This window comes from Bombus vosnesenskii, unplaced genomic scaffold, assembly GCF_011952255.1.
Source record: "Bombus vosnesenskii isolate JDL3184/JDL3185 unplaced genomic scaffold, Bvos_JDL3184-5_v1.1 scf7180000013266, whole genome shotgun sequence".
NCBI classification, from domain to species: domain Eukaryota; kingdom Metazoa; phylum Arthropoda; class Insecta; order Hymenoptera; family Apidae; genus Bombus; species Bombus vosnesenskii.
The window spans coordinates 2,637,200-2,660,420 of record NW_022882926.1 but is presented as its reverse complement, the minus strand read 5'-3'; the positions used below and the strand labels follow the sequence as shown (position 1 = coordinate 2,660,420).

General features: G+C 38.4%; 1 protein-coding gene across 1 annotated transcript in view; it reads left to right on the top strand.

Moving 5' to 3' along the window:
- The window catches only part of LOC117243520, a 39,845-nt gene extending 16,870 nt beyond the window's left edge, over positions 1 to 22,975 (top strand). The window contains exons 2-19 of the mRNA XM_033511086.1: positions 751 to 811; positions 2,031 to 2,148; positions 3,836 to 4,329; positions 6,623 to 6,877; positions 7,464 to 7,780; positions 8,817 to 8,944; positions 12,263 to 12,389; positions 13,918 to 14,069; positions 14,928 to 15,126; positions 15,672 to 15,824; positions 20,415 to 20,711; positions 21,078 to 21,219; positions 21,299 to 21,450; positions 21,592 to 21,781; positions 21,864 to 22,017; positions 22,097 to 22,220; positions 22,301 to 22,449; positions 22,787 to 22,975. Of these exons, the coding sequence (XP_033366977.1) occupies positions 759 to 811; positions 2,031 to 2,148; positions 3,836 to 4,329; positions 6,623 to 6,877; positions 7,464 to 7,780; positions 8,817 to 8,944; positions 12,263 to 12,389; positions 13,918 to 14,069; positions 14,928 to 15,126; positions 15,672 to 15,824; positions 20,415 to 20,711; positions 21,078 to 21,219; positions 21,299 to 21,450; positions 21,592 to 21,781; positions 21,864 to 22,017; positions 22,097 to 22,220; positions 22,301 to 22,449; positions 22,787 to 22,975 (3,393 nt within the window). The 5' untranslated portion in view covers positions 751 to 758. The remainder of the gene's footprint in view (positions 1 to 750; positions 812 to 2,030; positions 2,149 to 3,835; positions 4,330 to 6,622; positions 6,878 to 7,463; positions 7,781 to 8,816; positions 8,945 to 12,262; positions 12,390 to 13,917; positions 14,070 to 14,927; positions 15,127 to 15,671; positions 15,825 to 20,414; positions 20,712 to 21,077; positions 21,220 to 21,298; positions 21,451 to 21,591; positions 21,782 to 21,863; positions 22,018 to 22,096; positions 22,221 to 22,300; positions 22,450 to 22,786) is intronic.
- The last annotated feature ends 246 nt before the right edge of the window (positions 22,976 to 23,221 follow it).

The following is a 23,221-nucleotide window of genomic DNA, read 5'->3' as shown; positions in this document are numbered from 1 at the left end:
GTTGTACATGGAATGGATGGAATTTCGTTCATATTTCTAACGTGAATCGTAATTTCGTTCCTATTCGTTTTGTGTTTACTCGAATCGCTATTGGTCTGTATAAAGCAGATTTATTCTTCGAGGAAACTAGTTTACACTCTTATTAGCTGGATTATCTTTTGCCGTATTTTAATTTAGTTTTACGTATCGTTTACGACGGCTGTTACAAATTTTTCCTAAGGAAACTGGATATTGAAATTTAAAATAATCAGACAACTAAGATTTTGACATTTTTCAAATCACGTTACACGCACCATGGAATCTAGTTCACATTTTTAAAGCGAGGTAATATTACGTTTTATTAATTTTTTGTTATTTACTTGATTCGTGATTCCTTTTCATTTTTCAAAGAACAACCTAATTATCCAAGGAAATTAATTTTGATTTACCATCTTCTAATTTAACTTTACATATCGTTTGTACACTTTCGTAAAGTAACTAGGTATTAAAATTCCAATTACGCATGGAATTACGTTTTGCATAGATTTTACGCTTTTCAGCGGCACGAGTGAAAATGGGACGCGTTATAATTGCGTCAGGTAATTAACCGATCGCAAAGAGGCGCGCGTCCAATGGACGCGAACGTGTGGTAGGTCGTTTTATCAGTTGATTTTGGCGTTCGTTCGCGCGATCAATTCGCTGTAACTCCTGCACGACTTCCGGCGACGTGATCGTTCACTGATACTCGAACCCTTTTCTCGTTCATTGCAGCGCTTAAAATGTCTGGAACGGAGGCACATGGCGGTGATACGAGTCCCACGCGTCAGCCAAGGTAATTAAAAAGTAATCGCTCTTGATTTACTTGGTGTCGAGGACTCCTTGAAAATCCGGTCGATTCGTCATCGTCTTCTTTTCCTTGCCCTTTTTTCAAATTTTCACGCGTTTAATGAGATAACTTTTTCAAATCTGATTGCCCTCGAACCATTTGTTTTTCGTATTAGATGGTGTAAGAAACTTTTTCCTTTACCTTGTTACTTTGTAACTGAGAATTTGGTATGAACGCAGCGGGATATTTAATCGCCAAGTTTCCACTTTCTACCCTTAATTACATTATTGATTGTAAAACTCGAAAGGAAACGCGAGACGCGAAAACAACGTCGGGAAAAAAATTCCCATCCAACTAGATTCCAGAAATCGAAGTTTATGAGAAAACGACTCTTGTCTGTGTTTGTCTTTTTCCTGGAAAAAAAAAGGATACTCAGTTGCTTTAATTACTGGTCGATATGCTTCTATTCTCATTAAGAAGAAAATATTCAACAAAATATTCATGCTTATATATTTACGTCTGTAATTAAATGTAACTAAATTACGAAGTTGCGTATCAGATAACAAGTGTGATGTTTATAGAACCGGTTTATAATTTATTCGACAATAAATCAAGACACGGACCATTTTTTACAATATGAATTTTATCATGCTGCGTGTCTTGCTTCTGGTTACTGGAATATTATGATAGAAAATGGAAAAATTTGACAAGGGCTGTTTTTGACACGAGTTTCTTAATTTATACGAAAGACAAATGATTAATACGAAGGATTAATGAAGTTCGTATCCCTAATTACCAGCTTCTTCGAGCTGCAAACGTCCTCGTTACCAACTTCTAAACACGTTTCCAACACTTGATGTATCAAGCTCGTACTGTCACATGATTCCGCGGCGTTCGTCCTCGATATTAATTGAGGCATTAATTATCCCGGATCTAGAACCTCTATGACTCCACTTTGAAGGACGGATTTCGAGTGAAGCGTTTCTACAAAGGAAACTATACCGTTAAAAGGGCACGCGCCGAATCGAGCTAATTAGCGAGCCTGATCCATCAAAGACGCGCCAGTAATAAGTAATTGATATCTTTGCGAATTACCGATGCCCTTTGCCTCCTCTTTATCAAGAGGCTTATAACGAGAGACCATAAAGACCATTATTCATTTTTAAAATACGTCGATGGATCTCGTTTGTCCCTCTGGCGATAATATTTTCCTGTGAAATTCCAGACAGAGTAGAATTCACAGCGTCGGGTTACCGGCACGAACATCCCTGCTTCCGGAACCCCCGCCCGCCGGAAGTGGCGCTCCACCGCCGATACCACGCCGCCATTCCGCAACACCTACGGTAAGTAAAGTTTAAATAACTTCTCTGTTTCGATTAATATCCGATTTCAGTTTAATCGACACCCAATTCCCACTTTCTTTGCTCCGACCAAAAGTTAAATCTCCGTGGATACTTGCAAAATGTAAATTCGTTTATTTTTGTGTATACAGCGTATGTTACACAGTTGTGATTAAACTGTATGTTTCCACGTAGACTTTAATTTCATGTTTTCAGGAACATAATATAAAGAAATAAAGATCTGTTTCGTGTACTATAAGTTGTAAAAAGTATGGTATTTATAAATATTTTATATATATTTCTATACTAATATGTATCATGTGCATTTCCGCAGATTGAAAATTAACATAGACGCGCGCGAGTCCGCAGTCCAATTAATACTTCGCTTTGGATATTTTCGTACATTTTATTTCTGTATATTTCTTCGCATTTAAATTTCCAATAAATACACAAACATCCGCAGCCCAATTATCAGCGGTAAATCTCCTGCCACACAGTTACAGTGAGGAAATAGAATACATCGGCGAATAATTTGAACTTTCGACGCTGAATAATTTGAAAGGAAAATTAACGCAGTTCTCGAGCCTTCTTCTTTTTCTATACATCATGCCGGTATTGCAGAGAAACGATGGAATTTTCGTCTAAATCGTACGACTAAAACTGAACAATTAGTGGCACGCCGACACTCAACGAATTAACAAAGGCAAAAAGCGACGGTGTAATCTCTAACCGGCTGGTTTTAAGTGGTCGTAGTAAATCGAGTAGAAACAACGAGGAACGAAACGTTCTCGTCGTGGTACTCGTTCGCACGTTTCTCGAACAGGGTCCACGTAATTAGTGGACAAACGAGGGTTTAGTGGATCAAGCTGAATCACGTCGGTTCTTTTGCACAGACAAGTCTGGACACGAGGACAATCGTCACTCTGACCACACGCACACCATCTACATATATACACCACACACGGATACACGGAGCTATATAGCCTAGTTGCAAGTATTTTTAACACGACACTTTCCATTGTTCTTTACAATTTTCCTCCTTTTTTACTGGTTGTCCGATATCTCGGGGTTTAACAGCCAAACTTTGTGTGAAGACGACCAAAGATATAAGTCTTTTTAAAAATAGCTGAGGGAACCGGAAGTTTTATGAAAGCCGAATATACATTAATCATTAGGCTGTAAATTTTTACGCATTAATGAGAGAAAAGAATGTACAAGTGTTAACGGAGCACATATAACGTACGAATGCACAGATATATGAAACATCCAAAGTATAGTACTTGTTATATTTAACGATTAAATGAAACTTCTGTTTAGATTTCATTTTGTTTCATCGCGATCGTAAAAATATGAATTTGCATAAAAATCCGTAGTCTAATGATCATTAAGGCAAGCAGTGTTCCAATATCTTTGATACCGCAGTATCATGTCCGATCATATTTTTCAAATTTTCAACGCAATGAAAATCACACGTTCTGCTGTAAAACCAAGATATAAAGTTAATTATAATTAAGAGAAAAGAAAAATTGCGTATAACTTCCGCTTCTCCGGTTTTGCATGCAAGTTGAAAAAGGCGATACGCACAGCCTTCACTCTTCGTTATCTGCATCCTCGAGGGATAGCAGTTCAATCGAGTAGAACAAAGGAAGCACGGAGGGGAACTCTATCGAGGAACTTGTTGATCCCGCAGGTTGCTCCGCCACCGATACCACTGCGGCCGCCAGCGATCCCAAAACGGAGCAAAAACGAGAAACCGATTCCGATACAACTGCCGACGAGACAGGAGGGTCAGACGAATCGACGGAAAGCCAGCGATCCAGCTCCAACTTCTACGTCGATTTTATCCTCTTCTTGGACTCGCGATACGAACAACGAGAAGTTAATCGATCTGGGTCCGTTGCAGGCTCAGGATCAACCGGACAACCAAGAATATACGTTGAATTTTAGCAACAAGGAGACGCAAAATAATAATGAAGAGAACGATTTTGTGGCGGACTTCGACAAGGCGAATTTTGAAGAGGATTGTAAGCCGAATGAGAAATCCAGTTTCGAAGAGTTACAGAAGGCGTCGAAAGATTTAGAGAAGAGATTGCACGAGAGAATCGTGAAGAGCGCCGAGTCGAAGTTCAAGGATCAGGCTAGAGAAGGAAGACAGAGACAGGGGGCGAATGTGCAGAATAACAGGTGAGAGAAATTGATGCGATTCGTAGATGAGAATACCAAAGGAGAGGTGGAGGGATTTAAATTTTATATCAATGTATGTGCCTTTTCATATCATAATATAATTAATCAAATATGCAAGAACCGAATTTATTTCCATTTGTGCACTTAATCAGTCAATTATTAATGATAATCGGGAGGATTAGTGGGAAAGAGGTGCGAGAGTATACCAGGTTTTTCAGCAGCGAGATAATTATAGTAAATAATATATGCATAAAATTCAGATTTATCCAAAGAATCTCGTCACAAATTTTCGTTGGAAAAATATTTAATCCGTTTCTTTTTTCTTTTTCTTTTTTTTAATAAGGATTTTCCCCAATTTTCTAAAATTTGTCTTTACTCGCAATTTCCTCAAATTAAAAGTTTCATCATTTTCCCTCCGAGCCCCTAAATTATCTCTCAAAATATCATTTCTAACCTCGCATCATCCAGCGATTTTCTTTCCTTTTAACCTACCCACGCGTCAGAGCCGAGCTTCCAATGAAATTCCCCTCGTTCCACGTAACGTTGGTTCGCCCTAAACTATGTCACCGTGTCACCCCGGCGAAATCACGTTAGGAAACTTTGTTGCACGCGTGCAACAACGCGAATTCCAAAATGAAGCTAATATTTCCAAGTAGAAGGAAGAATCTCAGTGTTTCTTCGTGAATGACAGTAAGCAATTACATCGTTGGAAAGCGTTCGCGTACGGTAGAACGTACGTGGAGCTACTATATTTGAGAGACGTTTTACAATGGCTATACAAATTTCTCAATGAAGAAGTCTTTCAACAAAATGTAATACTTGATCCTAACTAATTACTATTAACCAACAAGTGACTAATTAATTAATTCGTATGTTTGTGCTATAATAACTGCAATAGTGTTCAAGTACTTTTTTCAGTCACAGTATGTGGAAGACAGAATTTATAAAATATCTTATTTATTTGTATAGTATCTAATTTATAAAATATCTCCAATTGGCCATTTGTCAAATTATCTGTTGTTTGTTTAGGGATTTCATTTTTACTCAATATTTTTTGCTCTTCTCGCTCCTTCCTTGATTTATACATATAGATGACTGTGTTGTAAATACGATCATTTCACGTCATATTTCAAAAATGATAAAATAATAAAAAATAACGTTTTTAATATCATACCACAAAAAAGTGTTTCTGTTACATTATAATCTAGTCAAACTCGCATTCCTTCCACTGCAATTGGCCAACTTTCTAGCCACGAATGGTACAGACGAGCGTGTTCGAGGCAGAGGAATTAGCGTCGAGACGCTACGGCCGATTACGCTCACGACAGACTAAACGAAGCGTGAGCTTCGACTCTATCTCTGCGTTCGAGTAGACGTTTCGTTGAAACGATCTGCCGTGGTCGTAAACGACCCTAATACTCTGCTCGCTCGCCACGTGCGTTTTAGTGCTCCGGAGGATGAGGATAAAAGCATCCTCCGTATTTCGAGGGAACGTCGACCGCTTCTTTACAATTTTAGTACACCTGACGGATAGATATTGCAGTTTGACGACGGAAAATGGTTCATAACAGAAGATTAACTCGTTAACCAAAATTTCCACGATGGTAGAGGTTAAAAAAAGTTAATAAAAGGTAAATCAATTTCTGTTGGGTCGACTTTTGCCCTCGCAAATTTGAATATGATTATAATTTTTTTTATGCAAACGAAAGAGAAGATTCTTAAATAAGAGAATTACTATGTCAAAAAAATTTCAGTGATGATGTAAAAACTAGTTACGATTTCTCTTATAAAGGTTACAATTTACAAGGTACAGCTATTAATCTTTACATACAAATTTCGTACGGAATTAAAAAATTTACGCGAACACAAACAAGTGAAATACAAAGAAGAAACAAGACGGCGACGTCGTTAATTCAGACTTCCTTCCATTCTTAGCACCGGAGTTTAATAGAATTCTACTTCTCGCGAACACCTTTGCCCTCATTTCGTTATTACGAACTTCGGTTTAGAATACCTCGCTCCCTCTCGTACTTGTTACGAAACAAAAAGGGGAGCGATGGTTTGTTAAAGGCCGACGAGACATCAAAGGGGTGGCGGAGAAAACATACATCACCACTCGTGGTAATTTCACCTCAAGAGAACTCCGCGGGGCACTTTTTTAATAAATCAAACGACGATGGAACTTACGGGGCTAATTTAATCGACCGTAATCCACCCTACATGCCTTTCTCATTCGCCAACTTTTTCACTCCCTTACGATCTCACGATGGTTGCTCGTTCGTTTGTTCGACAGGCTTCAGTCGTCGAAGACGGGGAAGGAAGGTTGCAAGGAAACTGCAGACAGAAAGTCTCGGGAGAAAATTGCTATGTCCCGGAGGGAGGCCCTGCAGGACGACGAGACGAAGTTTGCAGCCCTGGTGAGGTTGCATCGCGAAGCAGAGAAGAGATGCAAGTTCGAAGAGCTTCAAGCCGCCTCCAGAAAGCTTGAGAGACGGCTATACGAGGAGGACGATCACCTCAGAGCGAACAAGGAGAGGTCTATCGGCAGGTAAGTACCTGCAGACTTTATAAGTTTGGAAAACACCCGAGGTTGTAGAGAATCGAATTCAGAGAATCGTATAACGACGATAAACATGGAGCTACTTCTTAAACTAGATAGATTGTTCTCAATATTTTTATAAGCTTGTAATCAAGGTTCCTAACGAGCAGAAGATATTTTTAAATTTGCCAATAATATTGTTTAAAGTATCAACGTGTGTCGGACGCTTTCGAAATGTTGCAACGGTATTTAAAAAGATATATAACGTTTCTAATTATTTCTAAAGTTCCAAATAAGTAGAAGGATATTTTAAGATCTTTCGACAATATTACTTAAGAACCTAACTTGAGTCGTAAATCTCTAGGATATTGCAACGGTATTTCAAAGGATTTTATAACGTTCCGAATTATTTTCTGGTATCTTTCCCTCTCGACGATTTGACGCTATTTTTCATGTCCCATAAAAGATTCTTACATACATACATTCTACAAAATCTCAGTCTCGTCCATTTGTCGTGTTCCCCCTGTATTTCGAACATTGCGAAAAGAAGACTAAAAGACCTCGTTCAAATACATTTTTCTTTCACCAAAATCAGGTACGAGGAGCAGAAATCCGCGGAAACGGGACCGCGCGGGAAACACGAGCCGGAGATGGATAGGGTCAGGAATATTTTGCAGCACAATCTGAGGAAGGAAAGGAACTGCGAAAAATTGGAAAAGCTACCGAAGGCGACACAGACGAACCTTCCGCCACCCCTGAGCGCGATCTCACAGAGCTCCGTACCAAAGCCTATCAGCGTTCGACAGGACAGCAATGTTTCTTCGGATAGCTTCAGTCAGACTAGCTCGCCTAGTTATACCAGCAAGACCATGGAGGCTCCTCTTTTACCCCATAAATACGGAAAAGTACCAGGTAAAAGTGAATTTGACGATTGTTGTGATAAAAAAAATAGATTTAGATTTTATCGTTTGACGTTCACTGTATTTTAATTTATTCGAAATATTTATTAATTCAACCAAAGATCAATTATTTGCTCGCCTATATACGTCATATGAAAGAATTCGCATTATCCTCGCTAGTTAAAAAAATTGCGAAATGCGCAGAATATTGTATAAAATTAAAAAGTGCCATTAATTTCAAAATAGGGAAGAAAATGGATAGTCCTTTACCAGGAACATCAAAATTTTTACTTTCTCTTTTTTAGTTAGCGATCGGCTTCGAATGAAATAAACAAATAGAACTTGGAAGTAGACTTGAATTTTTTATTTTAAGAGATACTGGGCGTCGAAGTTGAATGTGACGCTTCAAGCGAAAGAAATAGGTTGAGATTTCGGAATTTAGCAGACATACTTAACCGAGCTATGACCGATATCTGAGAAATTTCGCAGCGAGTACGGTTGGTGATGGATCGAGTCATGTAACCGATGCCAAGCACTACGTGACGCGTCTTAATCGCACGTTTCACGTCGTTTAATTCCGTTAACGTAACAAATCCACGCGATTTTCCAAACTAACCCCACCTATCTAACACGTTTACTAGAAGCAGTTCCACCGATCGTTTAAACCTATTTTACATCTCTGACAAATCACGTCTTTTCTGTGTGAATTTCTACTGTTCAAACATTTCGTTCCAATATTCCTCCGTATCAGACTCAACGATTTAATTACAACCAAAAGGAGAGAGGGGGAAAAAAAGCGAAATGACTCACTCCTCTTAAAAATCGATCTCAATTAATCATCCTGGTACTCGTGTCATTTCCCCTACCTCCTATTCAATTGCACCGGCTCGTTTGTTACAAAAGCGAGCCGTCGCGAGGCTTCTACGTGACACGAATCCAGCCTTTCGTTTAACAGAAACAGCACGTTATAACGTATCCTCGTCTTTTAACCGCTTCTGTCGCTCAACGATCCTGCTAATGTTAATGAAAATTTCTGACGGGATTTTCAGATAGGGCACTGGTGTCGGAGCCGGACAGTTCGTCCGGACGAACGATCACCAAATCGACCAGCACACCAGCGAGCTTGCAAGCAATCGTCAGAGTTCACGGTGGTAACAACGGCTCCTTGCATCACAAGGTAAGCGGCCCGGGGACGTTTTCAATGCGCAGATACGAAAGCCCGTTACGTAACGGCGAAAACGGCACGATTAATTCTTTCGCGCTCCGTCGTTTATCGATTGCGTTCGTTTCCCACGCTGTTGTTACGTAACGTCGAACGGATGGATAGGGAGAGTGAGGAAGAGGGAGGATGCAAGAGGAAGGAAGAACGATATGGAGAGATATACGCGCGGAATTAAGGGTCAAACGATTTCTGAAGGCTCGTACGCTCGGCCGAGCGCGGATTTGAAGGCCAGCATCGACTCCAAAGCGAGCTTGTTGACACGTTGCAGAAAGCCGGAAACGTTTGAAGTCAATTCGGTTTAATTGGTCACCCGGAAGCTGGCCCTGGTTGCGCGGAGATTGAATTGCCGAGGGATCGAAGATGATGAAAGTTTGTCGTTTACTCCTTCTGTGGCCCTTTTGGTTAAGCTCTATAGTAGAATGAAGTAAATAGATCGTCTGTGTAATCTTGAAATATCATATTTAAACTTCGATCGGGGAACTTGGTATGAATTATTTGACATGGATAACTTGGGTCATGAGTAATTGTAAAACTTCTGCCTGCATTTCAGTTACATTACTTTAATTTTAATTCACGTTGCATACTTTATACGATAAATACTATAGATGTAGCGTCCATCGATCCTCGTGGGAATGGAAAGACATAGTACAAATTAACATGAAATATTGTGGAATTAAGCAAGTTAAATTAGACTGTTGTGTGCTGCTCGTATCGTTCGTTGACATTAATTGAGGGTCAAAACTGGTTTCGATATTGTTAGTGATATTTTATGAGCCATAAGTTACAAATTGCTGCGTCTAATAATCCCTCTTGCATAAATGTAGTAAAAAGTGAAATTGGATAAGTTCTTTACCAACGTCGAAAAGTAATAAAACAGTCGAAATTCTACGAGTGTTGCCAAGTTTCAAACTCAGCTGAATATTTGACTTATAAAAAATACTGTCTGATAAGCTATTATACAGCAGGTTTAGATATTTTGTAATTTTATTGAAAATCATTCTCGAAACACAAGATTAAAACGTGATTAAAACACAGAATGAAATGGAGGTCACACGTAATCGCCTCGATATGGGAATTTCAATGTGTTTTCGCGAACGATATCGGCGGTGATCGCGGCGGGTTAACGCGATGGCCGGAATAAATGAACGCAGGATCGTGCGTTTCCATGGGGATCGATAACTCGCGTCATTTGTTCCTTTTGTTCAGAATCGGAGGAACGGCCGCGTGTTCTTTCCGAGTTATGTGCTCGATAGCGGTGGGAAATGTCGGGAGCCAGTATCGAACCCAGGCTGATATCACTTTACATCGAACACCGGCGGCCGTTATTAACGCCGAAAATAGCAGTAAGCCCAGATAATATTCGCGAAAATTTCCAGGACAGGTGCGAGTCGATGCAACGTTTATGAAACCGACAGTCTACCATTTTAATTGCTTCGTTTGTTGGTTTGTCGTTTCGCGTTCTCCTCTTCGTCGATTAGCTTTATTGAAAATAAATGACTTCGTGGAATTTTCCGTACCGTTAATGAGATGTTCCGATGAAAGGTAAAAACGCGATGTTTATTATGTCATCGTGACGTTGACACAAATCGTTATTGACGTCTGTAGCATTGATCGATAGTTCGACAAAATTAATAAACGAAATTAACTGACTTCAGTGTTGCAGATTCGGTTTAAATATAACCGAGAAGTGATTCTAAACTTTTTCACAATTATGTACTTTAAATATATAAATACATAGAAAGAGAGGGTTTAGGTATCCGATAAATATGACTTTACATAATAATCGAAACTAGAAATCGTCTCACTATGTGTCTAAGAAATGCGTCTAAGTAGAATGTGTCTGACTAGAGCGCGCCTGACTAGGACACGACTGAGTGGTGACGACTGAATCTACTTAAACACTTTATTTTTACGATAGCGTTTACTGTTTTACGTAACGTGTGCTGTTTTACGCATTACAGAAGAATATAAAGAATGGAATTAATGCATTTTAATCAGGAATGAGTTTCTCGTAGTGAATCACATAGTGGAACTCGATATTACAAAACTCCAATGCCATTTATTCCGCGTATATCAAAGGACATTAAAAAGTAACAACGCAAAAACGTTTACTGCACTAAAATTAAGACCAACGAAGCTCTTTGTACGACCGTTAAAATTAATTCTGCCGAACATCCTCCAGCTCCTCCCACCTATAAAACCAACCATTTTTTACATCACAACCACTTCAAATAAAAAATCACGACTGTGAAAAAGTTTCTAATGTAATTACCGGCGAGTGAAGGATGGCAAGGTCGCTTTTTCGTGCGTCGAAATGGAAATTTCGTGGAAACGGAGGTCGAACGAAGTTAAAAAGCGACGAGGAATTCGGCGAGTCGGGTTTGTCAGCGAACGTAATTTGTCGTTCGCCGGTGCGATAGGACTGTGAGGAAATAATAATCGATATTTGGTGCCAGAGGGTCGACTAGTGCGTACCAACATGTAGTCAGCGTGCGTTGACTCCTCAAACACGGATCTGTTGCGAGCATGGTACGCTCGGCCGACATCGCTAGCTAATATTTCCCTCTATTCGTGCACCCGATATACTTCCAGGGAATTATGTAAGCGACGACGAGTCAGCCTTTCCCTTGTCGTTCTAGCTCACCACATCGAGATCATTCTCTTTCTGCATGACTATCTAGATATTCGTTTTTATATGAAAAGTGGGATACGTGGATCGTAGATGAAAATTGAATATGTGGATTATGGAAGATTATTTGATTGAAATGATCGATAGTATTGAATGGGGGAGCTTAGGCTAATGATTTGAAAAGAATGAGATTGATTTGATAATTTATAAAGCCTTCTCTAGACTATTCATAATTTCTATCCTTTTGTGAACAATTTCTTATATCGTGGAAACTGATGATCTCGCAGTTTTGGCCACTTTCGTATCGATGTAAGTTGTCAAAATAAAAGTTAGTAAGAAATTTCATATAAAACAAGTTTAATATGAAATTATGTTTCGTGCTAAAGCTTGCTTATAAAAAGATATATAAAAAGTTGTCCACAAATTGGGTAAAGAAATTAGTTTTCAAAGTTGTGGTTAAGTTTAAGGAAAGTTTACTACCGTTGTTTTAATTATCATCGTTAATATCATGGTGCCTTTCATGACCATTATATTGATAAAAATTAATCTAAGAAATTAAAGCTCTATTACTTCTACCTAAATAAATTTGAAAAATCCAAAACCATTAACGCCAACTACAATAGCTTCCCTCAAATCGTTTTCAGATAATCAGTGACATGACTAGCAGACATTATGTGACTAACGGCAGCCTGCGCTTCAGATTCGTGCAGGTATTTTTCAATGCTGTCGCGTTGTTGATCATCGCCGGAGGTCTGACCATTTACTTCAAGTGTAAGTAGACACCATTTTTATCATACTTAAAACGTATCGTGTATCCATTTGTCAACGGCACGACGTACATGTACGCGAGTGTAATCGCAATGAATTGCCGATGAAACGTGGAACGTTGTTGCACGATCGTCGGTGACAAACGTAAATGTTGGTGACGTTAGGTGGTATAATGCACGAGCACGTAGCACGAGGAGCTTTGTGGTAGCGAAAGATCAATAGAGCTCCCAGTTCCCGCGTGCTACTTGCTTTCAAACATCAACACCGGCTTCGCGTGCAACTTTCTTCAATGCACCCGTTGTTTTCTATCGGTTTTTTTCCCAGTCATCGTTATTCTTTTGTTTAATTTTAATTAGTCGTAGTGTTTAATTTACATGGTAACATGGAAAGGAGATGAAGATATAATAAAAACTGTGAACTGGAATCGTGTTAATTTCGGGAAATATCAGTTTGCGTAAGAAGTTTGAGTTTATTCCGCGAGAATGTTGATGGAAGAAAATTGCACGTTTCGCTCGAGTACCCGAAAGAGTGGCTCGTAATGTGTCGCGCGTGGTGGTGCACAATGACAGAAGGCACTCGAGCGTATGAAAACCGTGTCGTACAATACTTTTCTTGCAGCATCCATTAGACGTGCGTTAATCAAAGGGGACGTGGTGAAATATCGCCAAACAGGATATGAAAGGTCGAATCTTAAAACTAAGACTTTCCGAAGTTCAAAGTTGCTCGATTTTTGGGCTGTTTCGCTTGCTACGAATTAATTTAATGATTCACACAAAAATCCTAAAATTAATAATTATAATAATTACAATAAAATTAAAAATCATAAAGTAGGTTTCCAAAATGAATTAATAATGCGTCGACAATTACTTCATGGATATCACTGTCATTCTCACTTTCCACTAAATTTCTACCGACGATTTTCTGACTTGTTGAAGCCGTATTTAATTGCAAGACGATTGCTAAAATTAGACTGTATAATGCAAAATATACGAAAATCAGTCATCATTGAGGGACGTTGTGAAATACGATAGGTATATGCAGGACCGCAATAGAAATAATCGACGCGGCGTATCAAGCATCCGTATGAAACCCGACGCGGTCCATAAATTGCACGGACTTGGGTCAGTCGGAACGAAACGAGAGTACGTACTTGTACAGACGTCCTCAATAAATTAATATTGATTCGTTTACGACCAAAATATGAAACAATGATTGAGAGTTACATAAAGATAAAATTACTACGAAAAATAAATTACGTGATTTTGATATTGTCAAGAAGCTGACTGCGATAAAAAGATTTTCATAATTTAAAAACAGAATGTAATTTAATTCAATTTCTTCAAACTTCGTATAATTGTGATAATAATAATAATACTTGTAAAAAAATCAATCAAATAATTCAATATATTAAATTGACTGAAAAAAAGGTATTAAAAATGAAATGTTGCATTAACACAACATCGATCCTTAGTGTATCAACTTAAAAGTACAAAACAACCAATTTATTTGATAAAAACTATTTGGTTTACAGCGTATCCAGAGACGCTTATACGAGTAGAGAACAAAACGATCTACACGAACATGGTCACGTTCACGGAACGAGTCCCAGCGGTGACCGAGGAAAGGAATCCGGCACCAGGAGTGTGTCTGCCCGTAATCGTGACCTTCTGCAGGTACCATAAGGTAAGCCTCCCACGTTCAACCATTGTCCACGTGCCGTGCGTGATTTTCTTGGAAATAATTTCCAATAAGCTCGCATGGAATCCGCCCACGAGATTCTCCGGAGTCGTCGAATCGAATTAAAACAATGCATGTCACGCGTGTCGTCCGAACGCTGTATTTTTATCTATACTCAGCTATGCAGAAGACGCTCAAGGTATCGTGGACTGCTCCTCCGCGTTCATAGTATTTCTCTTTCGTTTGTTTCACACTTAGCAAATATTTGAAATTAATCTTTCTTTAGCGCGGAGTTGAAACTAATCTTTCTTTCGTTCGAATCGCGATTCAGAGAACAGAGTTTTAAATGTTTGACTATTTGAAACGATAATATTAAGGAAAAAGAAGTTTTCAAATTATTTACAGAAATTGCAAGATTTTTTTATTGTATCAGACAATTACTGTTCTGTAATAGAATTTTATTTGCCGGTAAGAATAAAAGTTGTAATTAATTCTTACATCGATTTGGATACTAGAAACCAATAAATGTGATTATTTGATATCGGTACGGTGATAACACGATAATAACGTAGAGCGTAGTGGTATACGATTAAAGTAAAATTAAATAATAGAACTTCCATTGATATAATTTCAAATTGTAAGCCGCGCGAAGTTACAGAGGGCTAAGTAATTTAACTGAAAACATTTCAACTCGTGTGTGTAAATTTCGACGAAAAGTCCTCGAGAGAAAGAGAGAAATAGGATAATGATAATTTTGCTCGCAAGTTACGACGCGCGAAGGTAAGTGGTACGTCGGGACGTTCTAATTAAAATGGAGTGAGCCAGACGCATTTACGTGTGCCGTTTCGTTGTTGATTCCCTCAGATCCCGTATAATTTCACCATCTTCCCGAATTACATGGGCAATTTCGGGCAACGCGACGCCCAGCACGAGCTAGAGCTTTATGGTGCCGTGATCGACGTCAAATGCTACGAATTGGCCGCTCTCTTTCTATGCAGCGTTTTTGTGCCGAAATGCGGATCTCGGGGCCACGTGGTGCGACCCTGCCGTAGCCTCTGCTTTCGTAAGTTATCCGTTCATTCTCTTTCTTCAAGATAAATCACGTCAGACCAGATTTAATATCGATTTAGATCGTTAATTACTCGAGAAACTTTGTTTGATCAGCGATGGCTATATTATATTTGGATGACTACGCTTCTTTCACCAATTATTTGATTTTCATGATGTTTGTTCTATATCTATGTTCGTTAATAGTTGCACACTATCTATCATATAACAATAATATGTTGACAAATAATTTTAATAAAACGCCTAAGTTTGTACTGTACAATTTTGCATGCGAGTCGCTCATTATCATGCTAATTAATTCCATGAATTAATATTACGTTGAGGCAACCGATGCTGTAAACGTAATCTTTTTTAATTGAATTAAAAATTTCTGATTATTTATGCTGCCTCCGTACGATCAATAAATTTATGGAAATAGGTTATTTGTTTCATAAAGTGTTGAATACTAATCGCATCCCTGGGTAATGAAATGCAGTTTCCGTAAGTTTCAGTAAACATAGTTTATTAGAAATTTCTTGAGGAATTTGGCTTTCTCTTTAGATACCAAGAGACGGTGTGGGTTTTTCCTGGAAGTGTTCGGCCTGACTTTGCCGGAGTATCTGGAATGCGATCTGTTCCCTGAGAATTCCAATCCGGACGAGTGCGTGGGACATCAAGAAGTGCTGGAGGCAGCTCGAAGAGCTGAAAGACCTGGTAAGTCGTATCACGACACTCTTCACCCTCATTTTCTTCGATTGCGCTAACAAAGATCGTACGATCTTCGAAACCTACTTATTTCCGTATACTCTGAACTTCCTAAGGCTCCGAGTCGAAGTCAATTCTCGAAGAAAGAAGCACGCTCTTCGAAATCCATTTATTTTTCTATACCATTTCCTCGGATCTCCTGCACTTCTCATCCAATTATTATTTACACACATTGTAAATCTATCAAAATCTATTTATTTCTTCTATAGTCGGTTCCTTATCTTCTGAGCTTCCTAAAGCTGTGATTCAAAGGCAATTCTCGAGGAAAGAAGCCAATCGCGATTTGCGCACCTTGCAATATCCTTCGTTGATACAAAAGTTCGATAACCGGATAAAAGTGCGAAAGAGGCAAGTCGATTCGAACCAAGTTCTTTGTCCGTCGGCCATGGGCGTTTCGTCATTTTCGGTAGCCATTTATTCGGTTCCTCTGGCACGGATAAGCCTAGAGGATAAAGTCCGAGCATTTGATAAAGAGATGGATAATCGTGGGATTAAAATAATCTCACCGAGACAGCCGGAGGACGACTAGAATATAGACGACCCACGTTAAAACGCTGGAAAGACGAGGCCGTCTCCATCCACGCGCTTCTTAAAACTCTCTATCTCGTTAGAATTAAGAAAACGAGTTCGCAAACCGCAAACTTTTCACAAACTAATATGTTTGAACGTTTCTTAAGACGATGCTTTTATTCTTTATTCATTCATTCGTGTAGTAAGACGATAATCTTGAAATAAATACTTAATGGTGCTTTTTATATGGGGAAGTTGATGTTATTATTTTGTTGAAAATTTGATTCAAAGTGAATTGTACGTATTTTATTCGCTTAAAATATTTTCTTCCTTCGAAAGAGATATTTTTAAATAACATCTTACGTTAAATATTCTATAAAAGGCGTAACCTAAATAACATAGCAATCCATCATTTTTCTATTCGATGTAACGAAGCGTTTAAGAAATCAGTTTTACGTGAAGAAAAATCTGATCGCACATAGATCAAATGAATTTTCCTTCACCAAAGGAAGAAGAAAGAAGAAAGTTACAAAACCATGGTTTTAAACAATGATAATAAATCGGTCGCTGCGAACAACGCTCTGCAAATCACAAAACTACTTTCGAATCTCATCAACCAACGCTTCGTAGTTGCCGGAACAATGAGAGACCGGAAATATTTACGCGACTTCGTTGTTCGTCTTTTGTTTAAGCAATTCCTTGGCATCGAGATGAAACCGGACTAATTGCCGACTAACCTGCTGAACCTATGTTCATTGTTCGCGCGTTCATCCACGTGTACGGCTCTTTTGTTTGCCGCGAAATGGTCTCCATTGTTGACCATTCGTCGTGTTCCCGGAAAGCCGCGTTTATCCACCAATCGTCCCGAAGCAATTCGGTTTTCTTAATCGTCCCTGTGGTTCCGTTTAATTACATCCTCGGTGATTCTTAGCTTCGTCCGATCGAGTAAATACAGAGTATGTCGACCATCTTCGGCTTGCTAGACGGATCCAAGTGAAATTACGCATCACTAGTCAGGCGTAATTCGATTCGAACATCGTTGTGTTTATCGCGTCGCACCGACCGAACTTGGACAAAGGACTCGGAAAATCGACTTACTTGTGATTTTATCGAATAGGTTCCTTCGTGGAAAATGTGAAGGAAATGTAGGTTCTTAGAATGTTTGTGGATACGAGATTAAAGAGTGATGGTATTTAATTACGGAAAATTTGCAACTAAATTGATGTAAAATAAAATTGATTTAATATCGTCATAAAAGAAGTGCATTAGAAGACAAAGCTATATGCTAATACTTTTTATAGCCGAGGTATTATATGTTCAGTTTCTCGTGAAATCGGACATTTCACGTGCTACAACCTAATATTGAATATAAAATACATAAAAATGTAGGACCTCTGGCTCCAACTTATCGCTTTTCTTCCTTGATAAATTTCACTCTTTATAAAACGGAAACGTGTAACAATCCCCTTTTCACAATCAACAGAAATCCCCTCGAAAAGGTTCCAACAAACGAGAGAACGACTTCCTACCGCGGCTGCCTCTCCGTCCAGTAGTAGAAGTTGATTTTGGTCGGACGTTCCGACCGACAATCGGCAGGTTAAACGATCGCTGGTCCAAGGTACACGTTGCAATCGGTGAATGGAGCCAGGGCCGAGGGAAAGTGCCGGAAAGTTTCGTTATCGATCGAAGCCGACAGAGTGCAATCGAGGATCGATTCACTCGCTGTCTGATAAACTGATTCATTTGCGTTCGCGGTTAATTGAAATTAAATTGCGCCCTGATTACAGGGTCACCCCATTCGATTCCTTCTGTCGCGATTTCTAACGCGTTTGCTTTTCTTTCCCTTTTTCCACGTCCAACAACTTTCCTCCTTTATATCCTCGCTATTTATACGCCGACTGGAAATATCGAGGAAATTTAGAATCCCTTTTGGAACGTCGCCCTTCAACGCGAATTTACGGCCACGTTCGAAAACTCGTCGACCGACGCGCTTTTTTCAGTCACTTTTTCCCCTTTCAACGAGCCCCCGGTTTAGTTAGCATATATCAGAATACATAAATTATATTTGACGGGCCATTCTTAGGGATTTGTAAAGAATTTCGTACGATCAGAATTAGTAATACGAAGTACTTTTAAATGGAATTTGAAATATTTGATCTGGCAGTTTAACTCTTGAGTGTTAACAGGCGTATTATGAATATATTATCTGCGTTATAGGTATTTGAATTTTCATTGAAGATATTTAAATTTTCATTAATCCTCGGTCGATGAAAACTTGCTCTTCTTTAATATGTCAAATAAATATCTTTCTCGAAACATGCACTGAAAAGCTATTTTTTAGAGTATCATAGCTTAGAGTATCACATCTTGAAAGCACCATCTCAATTTTAAGCGAGAAATGTAACAACATAAAAAAGTTACAGCATTGTCTCATAAAGATGTTCGTTTCCGAAACTTACAGATGAAAAAAATTTTTTTTTTAATGACATCATTTTGTTTGTTAACCTCTTTTTTTATCGAAACATACTGTAGGAGGTTTAATGTATATTCCCACATTTTTTCGATCCGATGTTACTGCAATTTTTTGAACTATTTGCAAATTGAACAAGATCTGGCTGACTCAATGTGACAACCGAAATTCGTGTAACAAATGTAACAACCGATGATTAAAGTCGTATATCATTATGATATTTGAATTTGGTATATTAAATAGGTATTTGAATAGTCGTTAAAGTCGTATCTCACTACGGCTAATGAAATTTTTTAATATTTTATATAACACGTAAAATCGTTTAAGGTAAATGTTTGAATACTTTCGTAAGCCACTGTATTACATCGTAGTTTTATGCGTAAAACAAATATGAATTTTACAGAAATGGTACACGATTCATTATTTATAATATAAATTTCCGAGAAGTCACGTATATTGATGTTCGATTGATATCAGGATGCATCAGCTCGCGTTACGATTTCGCGTGGCATGCGTGTCCCGCTGCTAATGGAAACTTAATTGCAAAATCTATATTAAACGATCGCGCTATGGGCGATTTTCGACGCTGGCCTGCTTTATGGAGTTCGCTTCGAGAGACTATGTACATGTATCTTAAACGAGCGTCACGATATACTTGCGGTGAATAAACATTTATCAAAGAGCCGTGAACGCGACATCTTCGTCGTTTTGCAACGAGGAAACCGATGTTTAAATACGCTGGAAAGATTCATGGCTGCTAGAACCAGAACATGAACAAATTTAACTCGCTAAATAGACCTTTGATATTATATTTGCCTTAGTACGAGTATATTCTCATGGTGTATTTTAAGTTGCTCCTAATTTTAATTACTACGGGAATTACGATAATTGAAGTTTCTTACAAAGAAGCTGACAAATTAAAAGAAATGATTTTATATTTAAGCAAATTGATAAAAATCCTTTTAAGGATTGAATATCCTTACGCTCTAATTTAATCGGAATTTTGTTTGTTTATAAGGATACAGATTATAACTGGTATAACTACAATCTCTAATTAAAATTTCAGAACTAAGAAGATTAATTTCGTAATTACTTTAACAAAATGTACATACCTAATCGTCAAATTTCTAAATTACGTGATATTATACAAGCTTAAATGTTCGCTCGAAAGGGAAGATTTGTACCTAGAAATCTCATCGACGATTAACGTTATCGATCCTGCATTAATTATCTCAATACAAAGACATAAAAAAAGTGGATAACTATACCGTCCCGTAATACCTCAGCTTCACAATGAGCAAATCCCCAACCAGAAGACAATCACAGCCATTTATCATGCATTCTCTGATCCTCTATTCTTTCAATTTTTTTACATTTTCACGTTTCATCTGTTCCTCTTCCATTACGAGGCCATCGAAAACTCTGAACAGGGGAAAACGTAAAAAACAAGATGAAAAAAATTGGAAATAAAATACAGAAACGAAGGAGAAACGCGAGTGTACGTAGTATATAGAAAAGAACTGTACTGTTAGCCATTTCTTGATGCACGCGTTGCACAGTATGCACCAGTGGGTTCCAATGCGATGGGACCAGATGCATTCCGGTTGACTGGCGATGCGACGGCTACTTGGATTGTGCGGATCACAGCGACGAGACTGAATGCGGCGAGTGTGCAGCCTCCTCTTCCTCTTCATCCTCCTCCGTTAACAACACAAAGATCATGAAGAAACCCATCCTGGCGATGAACACTATGTCCAAGTCTGCTTTGCATTGCGGGGAAAGAAGGTGCATGTCGGCTAACCACATCTGCAACGGGGAGATGGATTGTCCTTGGGGTCAGGATGAGCGATATTGCCGTAAGTGAAGCATTTTTGTTGTAGATGAGAGTAGTTGTTTTATTTGGAGTACAATATTTGTTAGATAATAGTTAAGGGTTAATAGATAAGAGGAAAATAGAAGCTGAGAGATAGCGTTAAATTATTTGGAAATGAATTTAGTAAAATTATATATTAGACAAATAAAAATAAATTATATGTTACACTTATCCTATAATGTAATGATTAAACTGCGTAATTTTTTACTTTTACTTTTAAATTAAATTAAATTACTTTTAAATTAAGATTTTAAACTGCGTAATTGTGCGTAATTTTATAAACGCAGAAATTTTGTTCGCCTACTAAATACCATTACGAGGACTATACTTTTTTTTAATATTTTGCCAGTGAGACTGAGTCAAAGAAATGGTGACGTAGGTGAAGGAAGGCTGGAGGTGTACCACGCAGAAATGGGCAAGTTCATGCCAGCCTGTATCCCTTACTGGGATTCGAATTCCGCTAAAACCATCTGCTCCATGCTCGGATACACGTAAGAACATTCGCAATAAAATATCCATTATATTATCTTGTCAGACGAAAGGCAGATATCTGTCATGAAATCGTTTTAGGGCGCCGCTTTCATCCAGGTTGATGGCGCAAGGTATGAATCTTACTCAAAGAGAATCTAAGACACACCGGACGAACCTTCTAAAAGAATTTCAAGAATGTATCACGGATCAAGAAGCCTATCCAACTGCTGAGTTAACTTGTTCAGAATATGGTACGCTATTTTCAACTATTAATAAGTAGTAGACTATGGTCTTTTATATAATTTTTAATATGCAAAAAAATTGGAATAAAAATCTGATACTTGTTAACGAGCTATACGTTTCATTATTGCAAATTTATAAATTTTATACAGCTTGTGGACGGAGAAACACGGTTTATGGGCACGTGAAAGCGAAAACGAGAATCGTAGGTGGTGTAGAATCAGCTCCTGGCGATTGGCCGTTTCTAGCAGCTCTTCTTGGAGGTCCTGAACAGATCTTCTACTGCGCTGGGGTTCTAATCGCAGATCAGTGGGTTCTCACTGCGTCTCATTGCGTGGGAAAGTTAGTCATCATATATCTTTCTCGATTTTTCTAAGAAACTTGAACTTACCATAGAGGAAATAATGAAATGTTATTTTACCAGTTACACTGATATAACTGGGTGGACGATACAACTGGGGATTACTAGAAGACATTCGCACACTTACCTTGGTCAGAAGCTGAAAGTGAAAAGAGTCGTTCCTCATCCAGATTACAATGTAGGTGTCGCTCAGGACAACGACGTGGCTCTTTTTCAGGTATACAGTAACTAATACGACTTTAATTTATATCTTTGAAATAATTATTTAAGGAAAATTTGTTTGCAATTATTTTTAGTTGGAAAAACGAGTCCAGTTTCACGAACATCTAAGACCAGTCTGTCTGCCAACAGCTGATACCCATCTAATACCTGGAACACTGTGCACTGTGATTGGCTGGGGAAAGAAAAACGATACCGACTGTATGTAATACGTCTTAACAGTATAAAGTGTCGACTGTTAAAATTATACGAGAATTTTTACGAGATCAATTTGTATGTAGCTTCTGAATACGAGCTAGCTGTGAACGAAGTTCAAGTTCCAGTCTTAAACAGAGAAGTGTGTAATCTGTGGATCACGTACAAGGAATTGAACGTCACCGATGGAATGATATGTGCTGGATATCCGGATGGAGGGAAAGACGCGTGCCAGGTAAATTTGGAAATTCTATAATTTCTCCAAATAAAAATTTCGACTTCGATCTTTAACACTAGAAATATCACAGCTATGATTGTTTATAGAAGCAGTCAGATTTTACAACAGTGCTCTTGTGGAAATTTAAATGATTTTATTTCGTAAAATACATAGATAAAATTTTATCTTTTTCCTTGATTTATACGCACATCATTTCATATACATTTCATTTCGATTTCTTTGATAAAAATTTTATAGAAAAACTCCGTTTGATTTCTTCGGCGGAAATCTTAATTGTTGATAGCCCTAGCGTTCAAGTCAGAGTTTTAAGTAAATTTTCCCTTTTAATTAATAGGGCGATTCCGGAGGTCCTCTGCTGTGCCAAGACGAGCAAGACAAAGAGAAATGGTTCGTAGGTGGAATAGTTAGTTGGGGTATAATGTGTGCTCACCCGAAACTACCAGGGGTGTACGCTTATGTGCCAAAGTACGTGCCCTGGATTCGCAGTGAGATGGCCAAGTACTCTGACATAGGTATGGGCTAATTAAAGAATAAAGATCGCGATGACGATGACTCACGTTAATAGGAGTCATTCACCGAAGAAGTATTCAGGTATTTAGTTAAGACAATAATTTGAATGACAATAAGTCTGGTCAAGAAACTAAAGAACTTTGTTAGGTGTCATGAAAAAGTATTTTGAAGGTATTAGTAATTATACACTTAGGTAGACGCGATTATTACAGCCGTTTGTGTTGATATGTTAGCTTATAAAGATTCCAGTTTATTACCA